We start from the raw sequence: 12500 nt of genomic DNA, 5'->3' as shown, positions 1-12500 counted from the left end.
ATCATCAAACATCAAAGTAAAAAAACTTAATTAAATTGATAGTTTGATAGCTTTCAGATGAGCAACTTGCTTGGCTCGCTTAACTTGGCTTGCTCATCTGAAACTTTGCTTGGCTCACTTATTTTGGTCAAATAGAATGTTAGTTAAGAGCTTTCCTCGCAATATGCAATATTTTAGAAATATTTTAAATAAGTAACAACTGCATTTAAAAGGCAGAGTGAGATTTGTTTACCGCACATTTATTACAAGAGTGGCAAATAAACTTATAAAAAATATAAACTTCAATAGTAACTTTTGTATTTGTAATTTTCAAAAATAATTTTTTTTGTATTTGTATTTAAACTTTTGTATTCATAAATTAAAAAAATTTAAACAACTTTGTTTAGAGTATGTTCAAAATGACATTTACCTCATGAGATGAGGGTAATTCCATATCAAATGACCCAGAAGTTTTGTCAACCTATATCTCAGATTTTGATGATTGTTATACAGTTGAGAATATTTAGTAAAATAAGAATTCCTTGTAAATTGTAGCCTCTGGCTCTAAGAAGATCCTGAAATATGACCATTTTACTTTTAACAGATGTTGGCCTAGCCCCTCTTGTCCCCTTAGAATTGCAACATTTATTTTGAGGTTTCAAATTACATAACTTTAAAATATTTGATCTTTTTACTTAAAAACTTGTACCTGGCTTTTTTCAGGGGTGGTGAATTTAATGAAATGATCAGATGTAAAAAATTATTTTTAAGTACCTGAATTTATTAATTTAAATAAATTTAGACAATTTTTTATATACCTAACTTTGATGCTGAAGAAACTCATGTGACCTTAATGATGTCGAAAAAAAAAAAAAATTACACATTCTACATTTATTGATCTTTCAAAAAATATAAAAATTTTGATATGCAAGTGTATGGATTTCCATATATGGATATATGGATAACGGGGCACGGTCCCTACTTTTTTGTAACGAAGAATTACAACTGAAGTTTCACTACCTTCCAGACTAGCTAGAGCTCTAAAACTTTTGGCATTTCTGTAGTACCAATCAACATGCATGTAAAAGTTGTTTTCAGGGCCCAAGGCATCAGGGAGGGGCTGGGTCATGCTGGGCTTTGAAAATTTCAGCATTTGTGTAGTCTTGATGAACATGTTCTTCAATAAACAATGCTGTACCCAAGGATAGTTTGAGCAGTGTCAGTTGAAAGAAAAGCTTTTTTTTTTTGAGTGTTAAAATTGTTTCCAGGGCAAATGATCAGAGGGTCCATGAGGCCAGGGTATTGGGGGCCATACCCCACAATACCCTGGCCTTATGGACCCTCTGATCATTATAGGATTTTTGATTTGCAAGTGAAAAACAGATTTTGATTTGCAATAGATTAAAAACATCATCCATCTAAAATAATAATTTTAACTGAATTTTACAATGTATAGTTTAAAACTTTTTAAATTGAAAAAAAACCCAGATAAAACAATATTGATCTGTCAGACAACAACAATTGAAGAATACAAATTGATTTTATCAGAAGCAATAAACAAGTTAACAGCCCATTTCTACATTGCAAAATGTCAAGCAAGATACCTAAGGCAACAAAAGAAAAAGTTGGCAAAAAACTGCTGTCTCAGGTGATTTTGCAGAAAACTACACATTTGTGATTCAAGATTAAGCCTAAAGTTACCATTGGTGCCAAAGTCAATGCACGTTACACCCCGTTGCCCTCTATTTATTAAACAAAAATGGCCAGCTTGGTCAGCAAATGGCCAGAAAAATGGTTTTGTTTTATGTCAGAGATAATGAGCATGATATTGGTTTTGTGTATGAAGTTTAGGCACAAATAGTTAATTATTTAATAGAAAATCATCCTAATATTTTAAAGATTCTTTATTTTTCAGATGGTTGTGCTGCACAGTTTAAAAACCACAAAAACCTTTACAATACCTGTCTCTATAAAGATGATTTTGACATTGATGCAGAGTGAACATTTTTTGCTACAAGTCATGGTAAAACACCATGCGGTGGTATTGGTGGCACTGTAAAACGATTAACTGCAAATACAAGTCTACAAAGCCCCATAAATGACCAGGTATTGAATTGTAATAAATTGTTTGACTACTGTACAAAAAATAATTAAGGGATTATTTTTTTCAAGATTGAAAAAGAAAGACTGATAGAATTGCACACCACTTTTAAATAAACGTTTTCAGCTAAGTAGAACTAATCCTGGAACTAAGAGCCATCATCAATTTAACCCGGAATCTTTAAATGCTATTAACTTTAAACAAACAATTGAAGATTTTAATATAAAAGGCATGTTTTCTTTTTGTGGTATTCAAAGTATTCAACCTAATCAGCAAATTAACATCAATACATTGAAATTTATTTTGTGTAAATATGATACATTTCAGTTGATTAGTATGATAAATAAAATTGACAATATTGACGAGATGTTATGGTAACTTTTATTATTATTTATGTTTATATTTTTATATATTTTCCACCAACATGGCCCTTTTAACAAACTTTTTTGGTCATCTAGAGCAGATAAGTGTTGGGTTACAATTACCAACATAATTTGTATCACAGTTGCACATGTAATAACAACTGAACAATTGTATAGTTTGACTGTTAATGCATCTAAGCAAATCTTAACACAATCTTGACATTTTATATTTTTGTAATAGTAATAACAAATAGATTTACACACAGCTACTAGTGTTTTGCCAAAATAATGGATTAGTCAGCAAAACACTTGCTCAGCTGTGCAACAAACTATTATATTAGTAAAATTTTTATCATTTAAGAGTTTATTGGCAGAATAGTTCTCCATTCACCATTAAATAAAATTCTAGTTTTTTTCTTATAAATGTTGTTGTTTTTTTGCCACGAATGATATTCGGAAGTATATTCCAAAGTTTAGGGTCATAGTGGGATAATGCTCGATAACCAAAACATTACTGTACTTTGTTTCCTTTAATTTTAGTGTTCTTTCTGACATTAAGTAGTGAATTAAATTCCATAATGACGTTGGTGCTTCCAAGATAAAGATTTGTGCATTATTAAAAGGACCTTAAAATAGATTCTTTTTCTAATTTTCAGCTGATGCAAATTGTTAGATCCTGGTCATTTACTTGATTTTCTATTCTTGTTTTAAATACTAACCTTGCTGCACAATTTTAAACAGACTGCAGTTTTTTTTTAATACCGTCATTTCAATTCCAAAGTAGAGCGAGTTGTAATAATCTAGCTGTGCAAATATTACTGAACATACTGTGGTGTATAAATCTTTGTGCAATGAAAATTGTTTTATTTTGGATATATTGGTCAATATATTGTAGCAGTTTTTAATAATCTTATTTATTTGTGTTTATGAAGATAATTCATTGTCAAGTATCACACCTAAACTTTTTACTGAGTCAATTCAAAATCTAATGCATTCCTTGTTAACAAAAGTACCATTAATAATAATTCCTTTTTGAATGCTAGGTGGCTCCATAAATAATGCTTTTTTTTTTTGATTGGTTAATATATAAGAACCTCTAATCTCACTAATGCATTTAGATATGTATTCGAGACATTTTGGTATATCCAGGACTAGTGCATTATATTGAGATGAACGAAGAAATGCCTTTAAAGTTTGATGATCATCTGAGTATCTAAAAGTTTTAACATTGATTATGTTCAGATATTTGTATAGTGGTCTCATATAAATATTAAATAGTTTTGTACCCAGGACTGTACCTTGTGGCGCTCCATATTTTACATTTTGGTTCGTGGAATATGAGTTAATAATTTTAACTTTTTAGGTACGGTTAACTAAAAATGATTCAAACCACTTGTGAGCTGAGTCAATTATATCTATTATATATCTATTTTATTTTTTTATTATTATATCACTATTTAGTATCCCAAGTAGCTTTTGCTGATCAATAGCATCAAAGGCAGCACTTAGATCAAGTAACATTAGTACTGAAGGTGTATGTTTATTAAAGAGTTCAAATATATCATTGGTAAGCTTAAGTAAAAGTGTTTCTGTTGAGTGATGATTTTTGTATTCATATTGATATTCTATATAAAAATTGTTTGTAGTCATATTCTATATAAAGATTGTGGGAATCATAAAAATCGGAAACTAATCTTTCTATTAGCTTGCAAATGAATACTAAATTAGAAACTGGTCTATAATTTTTGAAGTTTTCAGTATCTGTCTTACTCTTTATTATTTGAATTAATGTAGCTCTTTTTAGACAATCCATGCTGCTTCATTCTAGCGATAGGTTTACTTTTTCAACCCAATAATTTGTTTGTAAAAATGTTTGTAAAATATTTCTTTGTAGATATGCTGGAATCGGATCATGAGGAGAACATTTTACTGCAAATGACATGTTTTTTTGTAAATCTCTTCATATTTTGTTGAATTGAAATTTCTTAAAAACTGACCATTATAATCTGTTGTTCTTTACTTTGTTTGGATCATTTGAAGATTAGACCTGAGTTTTCTGATTTTTTCAGTAAAATAATTATTTAAGTTGTTAGCTTGTTCTTGGTCTGAATTGGCTGACAGAAAAACATATTCTTGCGTTTTATCTAGTAGCTTGTTTACCAATGAGAATAGATTTTTACTTGGTTAAGTGTTTTTATTCATTAGGTTGAAGAAATATGTTCTTTTTTATATAAGCAATTATTGTTGTTTTTTTCCTGAGGCGTCTATATTCTTTTTTTGTTATTTTTCATTTTTTGTTCTCTTAAACAATTTTTATGCTTTTCTTTGTTTTTGTTTGACGGAGAATATATGCAATATGTTGCATATATTCTCTGTCAAACCTGGATCTGTTTTGACTATTCTTACTCTTTTAGTTTTCAAAGGGACTGGTTATGAGTTGGTTCTTTTGCTGTGTAAGATTTAGTACATCTAGCATTTCTTTAAAGCTTTAGCTATATAGTTTTTTAGTATCTAAATGTGTATTTATATCACCAGCTATAACATATGTGCAACCTGTTGATGCAATTGTTTTAAGTAAATCAATGAACTCATCTAGAAATGTTGTGTGAGAGAGAAATATTAGTCTATTAACGCAAATTATAATTAGTGATCTTTTGGCTACAGTACTTTTAACATAAACATCTTCAAAGAAGTGAAATAGCTAATTTGGTAGTTGTTTGTGCTTAATTGATTGTTTTAACATAATTCCAACCCCACCACCTTTTTCTTAACTTTTTTCAATTTCAATTTAGTGATAAAATTTATTAGTAAGAGAGCAAACATTCCATAGTGAGCATAATTTATTCCATAGTGAGCATAATTTATGTAAGTTCTATCACCTTTCTGGACTTGGCGTTTAAATAATTCATTTCTAGTTTTTTTTTTAAGGCATTTTTTTCTCTCTAGAGTGAAGGACATTTAATATCAATGCACAGTGAAAATGATCATTTTGTCAATCTAAATTTTTTGCTACATTTAGCACATATCGAATCTTGTTTCTTGCATTCATTTGCAAAATCTCCAAAGCTTTGATATTTTGCTACATTTAGCACATATCGAATCTTGTTTCTTGCATTTATTTGCAAAATCTCCAAAGCTTTGACAGTTGAAACAACGCATTACATTGAGTTTGTCATATACTCTGCATGAAGTTAATCCAAGTGTGACTTTGTTTTTACAACATTGAAAACTTCTCATAATATTTTACTTATTTTTGCAAACACTTAAAACATTGATGATTTATTTTTTATCGGTTTGATAGCTTCTATTTTAAAATGATCTTTGATGCTGTTCACCTTGCTAAATTCTTGGATAAAACTGTTTTGTGAGTGTAGCATATTAACAACTTCATTTTCATTATATTCTTTAGGTAAACCACTGATAATAATTTTTTGCATGTTTAATTGATTTGATTTTTATTTGACTTTAAGAGAATTCAGCAATTAGTTTTTAGATTATTCAGAGTAACATACTAGGACAAGATCACCTGATTTATTGTATTTATTGTATTTTATTTTGTAAATAATTAAATCAAATAAAACAAGTACAAACCACACAAAATTTTTAAAGACAACATTTTCAAAGTCTTTACTTTATTGAAAATACAAAAAAAAATTTTTTGAGAAAATAAGTGAGGCATAGCCCCAGTGCCCCAGGCCATAGACCCTCTGGTCATCTGCCCTGGAAATATTTTTAACATGCATTCATCAAGACTACACAAATGCTGAAAATTTCAGAGCTACAGTTTGTCTGGAACGTAACGAAAAATCTATCATAAGATTCCACTACAAAAAAGTAGGTCACTTGCCCCAGTCCCCTCTAATGTCTTGGGACCCTGAAGACAATTTAACATGCATATTTATTGGCATTACAGAAAATCCAAAGTTTTCAGAGCTCCAGCTAGTCTGGAAGGTAGTGAAAAATTCCCTTACAAAGAAATCCATATACTTGCAGATCAAAAACTTTATATTTTTTGAAAGATCAGTGAATATAGAAAGATGTGTAATATATATTTTTTGATATCATCAAGGCCACATGGGTTGTTTTTACACAGAAGTGTAAAAAATTACTATTAAGTACCTGTAATTATCAATTTAAATAAATTTAGGCAATTTTTTATATACCTGTTTTTAATGCACAAGAAATAAGCATTAAAAATAAAGAAACTTTACATTGGATTTGTCACCTCCAAAAATAGCTTGTTACAAATTTTTAAGTAAAAAAACCAAATGTTTTTAAAGGTATGTGACCTTGAAACCTCTAAATAACGCTGCAATTCTAAGGGGACAAGAGGGTCCTGGCCAATAACTGCTAAAAGTAAGACGGTCATACTGCAGAATCTTCTTGAAGCCAGAGGCTAAAATTTACAAGTAATTCTAATTTTACTAAGTACTCTCAACTGTATAAAAATCAGCAAAATCTGAGATGTATGATAAATAATGTTCAATAAAATAAACCTGAGGGAAGCAAAAGGAACCTAAGTTTTTTACATCAAAATGTAAAAATCTATCAAGCCTTCTCAGGAAATGTGTGGTTGCCATATATGACGACGCATAAAATATTTTGTTTTGACAACTTGGCCACAGCTCTGAATGCGCTGAATAAACAATTGTAAACTTAAACTAAAACTAAAAATAAACAAACTATAAACTGGATAAAACTAACATAAATAAATGTAAAACTAAATTAAAAAAATTAAAATTTTAAAGGGACCCCAAACTGCTGAGACCTGTTGTGTCTATATTAAAGAGAATGATAAAAAAAAAGAAAGGTTTTCGATAAATTTTTTTGATTAAAACAAAAGAATAAATGAATGCTTGATTTTTTTTTTCAATGACGTCATGTACTAACACTCTTAGGAATAAAACGCACTTGAATAAATTATCAAGTCTGTAGATTGCGGCATATATTATAAAGACTATTTGGCCTACAACAAAACCGAGAAGGCGAGCATTGACTAAAATAAAAAAGTTAGTTTATCTTGGTATACATTTATTCCTTTGTTTTAATCAGAAATATTTAGCCCAAGCGTGTTTTTTTTAAATCATTCTATTTAATATGAACATAATATCTCGGCAGTTTGGGATCCTTTTAACAAATGATAAAATAAATAAAAAATAAACTAGAAAAAATAAAAGCATAAATTTAATATGTTTTTATTTTAATTTAAAAGTGTTTCACAACAAAAAACTTTAAAGAAAAATCAAAGTTTCAAAGTTATTTAAATAAAGTTTAATAACTGTGAAACTTAATTATTTAAATATTTGAAGCTTTGATATTTTCTAATATCTACATAGCAAACAAAACATAAAAAAAGATTATCCATTAGTAGGATTTGAACCCTTGACTAATGCTAATAACAGTCGCGCCTCATTAATGACATAATTAATTAACATATGCTCTACACCAACGCGGCAATATATGAAAAATATTAGCTTTAAACCATTAAATGAGACGCTTCTAAATTTAAAAATGTATTAGTTTTATGATTTTATTTGCTCTGCTTTAACCTTTACTTAATTATTATTCATAAAGTTCATTTTTCTTTTCAGTATATGATTTGATTATATTTATTTTTCTCTTTAAATTAGTTTGGTTATTTTAGTGCATTTTTATAAAACATGCAAATTATAGATATGTGCAAAAAACTGTGGCCTAATTGTCAAAAAAATATATTGTATGTGTGATTACACTTAGCTGTATACTCACCCAAGAGCTATTCTAGACTGTTTTAATTGTTCTTGCCCCGCCCAAGTTCGAAACTAAGGACCTTTTTTTTTTATATGGCAAATTTTTTTTTTCTGGAGAAATGACTATATTCAACAATATTTATGGCATTTTTCGCTCGCACAGGGTACCGCCACCCTTATTATTTTCCTAGAATAGCCCTTGTCAATCAATGTATTGGCAGTATTAGACACACAAACACACACATATATATGCATATAATTAATATTAAAATTATATAGAAAAATATATTTACTAACAAAATCTTTCTTTCTCATGCAGTCTAAAACAACTCTATAAAAAGTCATTTGTCTTTCTTTAGGTTGAGATTTCAATTCTGGAAGAAGGTCCACTACTTTATTGAACAATAATTTGTCACAGGTTTCATAAATAGCATCTATATCCACAACCCTATTGTAAGCATAAGCTAACAAATCAGCTGCACGACCACTGCCAACAATCACAACAACTGACAGTGGTGGTTCATTTGTTAAAGCTCCAAGAACAGTGTCAAGTGTTCCTGGCCCTCCTTCTACTACCATTAGGACAGAAGGTACATTAACTAAAAATCAACAAAAAGTTAAAATAATACATCATTAAAACTCGGTAATAATAATACATTATTAAAATGTGGTAGTGGTGCAGTGGTAGACCTGCTGCCTCATATGTTCTGAGTTTGATTTCCACCACATACCTGGTAGTACCAGGGAGGTGGCTTTCTCTGCCTTGGGGAGGTGAATTACGATTTAAAAAAAAAACTATTCAAGAATTAAAACTTTTAAAAGCTTCTTTATTAAAAGAGTAATAGCTTTTATTATTTACTATTTACAAAAAAATATATAGAGAGTAAACAAACCTTCTCTCATAATATATTCCTCAACTCTTGACCTTACAGGTATTTCTTTACCATACTTTCCAACAGAGCCATCATCGACCATTAAATGATGTGTGTGATTATGATCTAAAAATGCACCTCTCTGAACCAAACTACATGCAACTTGATAATCAACTACTCCACCAAACTCGCTTTCCTCTGCAATGAGTTTATCTGCATTGGTAACAATTCCCCATGTTGAAATTCCAATGCATGCTTTTGTTGTCCCTTGCAATGCTTCTCCTACTTGTTTCATTACTCCAGTATTTGTGCCACCAGTTATAACCCAGGCTCCAGGAGTTTGTGCAACCTATGAAATATTAGAACATTAAATATGCTGATAAAAATCAGAATTTTGAAAATGATTTAAGTTACTGCCTACGTTTATTACAATGTAAACATGGTTTACAACATTCTATTAAAAAGTCATAAGATTTTTTAAGACTTTAGACAAAACTTCGACTAATGAGTTTTTGCTTTGATTTCAACACCCTTAAAAATAATATTTTCTCTATCCATGTTCCTTAAACTGATTGGTTGTTTTAAGTTATAGCATATTTTTATCAAATATTTATTTAAAATATTTTTACAATAAAAAAATATTGAATGTTGAAAAAAAAAAAAAAAACATGAATGCTTTTTTGTTTTGTTTTATTAGGTGCTTAAAACAAGTGAAAAAGGAACCACCGAGGGTGTGCTTGGTTCTTTTTAAATGTTTAAAGTGCTTGCTGAAAAGAGATGATTTAATTGCATTAAAGTTAAAATGAACTTTAAAACTTAATTTGTTCATCAAGATTCAAACTGTAGGGTAGTTCGTCAAGATTCAAAATCAATTAAAACTGTAGAGTAGTTCAAACAAAGATATTTTTAAACATTAAACTTTAAATTAACAATTAGATTACTAATTTAAATTACCATTTTACAATGCCAATTTTACATTACTAAAAAAGATAATTTTACAGGACTTTCCTGTGGCCAATCTACTTTCAATTTTTATAAAGGTTTATTAAATCTTCGTGTAATGATGATACACAGAAAATTGTTAACAAATTTCCACAGAATATTGAAACAACTTAGAATGGTAAATTTGATTTATTATTTGACATGAATTAGATAACTTTTGAAGAGTCAAAAACATAAAAAAAGTTATACCTTTACAAGTCCAGAAGTTAATTGAGTTTTTAGTGTTGGACTTAAACTAAAACTTTTTGCTCCACCAGTGACAGATATCAACAAACGGGGCTGTTCTAACTCCATAACTTCTGTTAAAAGTTCAAAGATTTTCTTTCCTGTTTCCTTTGCACCAATTCTAGCAAACTAAATTTAAACAAATTTATAAAAAAATTCCAATATATGTAAAAATTATATTATGTAGAAACATCAAATCAATTTATAAAAATGTAGGTATACACTATAATAGATTTTATGACTCTTTTTTAGAAGCTACCACAGCGGAAAGACTACTTTTTTTTTCATTTTTTTTTCAATTGTAGTATATTAAACATATTCCCAAACAAATGTTCTTGTTTCAGTAAAAACAAGTACACCTGCTTCTGCTACAACACTTAAAGTATCTTGTGAAATGTCACATTCCTTAGTCAACAACTTCACTAACAGACTGAGAGAATATTCTTGACCCAGTATAGCAACAGCTTTTTGAATTTGAGCTGGTGCTCCAAATTTCAACCCTCTCTTAACTCTTTAACTTCGAAACATGAACCTATCTCAATAATAAATGACTACTTCTATCTGAATGATGTGCAACTACTTCTATCTGAATATCCATACTATGGCGTATCCTGCACCAACTGGTTGCCATAGATCAGTGGCACTTAAAAGAACATTCAAAAGTAGTCCTTTAGCATTAGCCACAGCATCTTTAAAATATTTTTGGATATGTTCTTTTAAATTGTCCAGCAAATAAAAGAATTTTAAAATGACTTGAGTGTTTCACTACATTATTGCTTAAAAAGAACTTGATGAAGCATTTTGAGTTTTGAAAAGTAGTAAAAAATTTAAAAGAACTATAATTGAAATAAAAAATAAAAAATTAATTAAAGAAACTAAAAAAATTAAAATCATATAGCTTAAAAAAATTTAAGAAAAGGTCAAAGTTAGGTCAATGTTTAGAATATGTAACATTAAAATGTTACATATTCTAAACATAATTAAAAACATTAAAGTTTAACTATTTTTTATTTTTTTTTTACTACAAAGAAACATTTATAATGTAAATGTTTCTTAGTAAAGAAAAAAATTTTACTAAACAAAGAAATGATTTTACAAATAGAATCGATAAAACTATTCATTTAATAAATTTGTTATCATTAAACTTGCGTGTGTGTTGTTGGAAAAATACATATTTATATAAATAAAAAAAATTAAACTATATCTTGAATAATTTAATTATATCTTTGATAATTTAAATAAAATGTGTTTATTATAAACAATTATTTGAAGTAATTTGTTATTATTTAAAAGCCTTTGGCATAATATATAAAAACATTTAAGTAAAAGTTATTTTGAAATATCAAAGTTATTTATCATAAAAAATACAAACTTTTTAAATAAAAAATAAGTTACATTATATGTAATATTCTTTAATAGTTTAAATAAAGTTTTAATAATTTTGACAAAACAATAAATATTGATATTTGTTATTTTATTTAAAAGAGTTTCATGTACTATAAAATCGTTAAAAAGAAATCAGCTTCAAAGATATTTATTTCAAACATAAACTATAAACATTTAAAATAATTTCCATTTAGACCTTGATTTTTTTGTTAGTTATTTTATCATTTTAGAATTTTAGTTTATTTATTTATTTTTATTTACTCTTAAGCTAATTTTTATTTTTATTTAATTGAATTTTTTTTTTAATTAATATTTGAAATACTTAATACTTCAAAATATAGAAACATCTGTGATCAAGTTGTTTAAAGAAAATATTTTATGCACAAGGTGTGTGTGTGCGCTTCCTACAACAGCCTGCATATATATTTTTTAAATATGCCTATAAATAAGAGAGATTCACCTGCTCCTTTACATTTGAATAAGTTTATTTTGATGGGTTAAAAATATTTTTATTTGAAGATATTTTTGATAGAATTTGATTTATGAAAAAATAGAGTAGCATATAAATGGAAAGTTTAAAATCTTTTAAAAATTTTATCAAAAAATGAAATAGGGCTCTATCGTGGTAATATTTTTTTGAAAAAAGATCAACAAACAAACTGTTAAACTTCCAAAACAATAGAAACAAATCTAAACAGCTAATTCTTGAATGTAATTGTGCAAGCCAAAATATGCAGTATACGCCTACATTTACACATGAATTAGAAATAAATTCATATAAAAACTCAGAAGAACTGTCATAAATTACTCATAACAATATTAATAGTATACTAGTACACTAGTA

The 12500-nt window shown here is 28.1% G+C and overlaps 1 protein-coding gene across 1 annotated transcript in view; it reads right to left on the bottom strand.

Moving 5' to 3' along the window:
* Positions 1-12500, bottom strand: part of LOC100206201 (transient receptor potential cation channel subfamily M member 1) — a 39294-nt gene that overhangs the window by 25499 nt on the left and 1295 nt on the right. The window contains exons 2-4 of the mRNA XM_065812474.1: positions 10235-10399; positions 9065-9392; positions 8469-8770 (exon numbers count right to left, since the gene is read on the bottom strand). Coding sequence (XP_065668546.1) covers positions 8469-8770; positions 9065-9392; positions 10235-10399 — 795 coding nt within the window. The remainder of the gene's footprint in view (positions 1-8468; positions 8771-9064; positions 9393-10234; positions 10400-12500) is intronic.

Source organism: Hydra vulgaris, chromosome 12 (assembly GCF_038396675.1).
Source record: "Hydra vulgaris chromosome 12, alternate assembly HydraT2T_AEP".
NCBI lineage: Eukaryota > Metazoa > Cnidaria > Hydrozoa > Anthoathecata > Hydridae > Hydra > Hydra vulgaris.
This window is presented reverse-complemented; position numbering and strand designations above follow the sequence as displayed.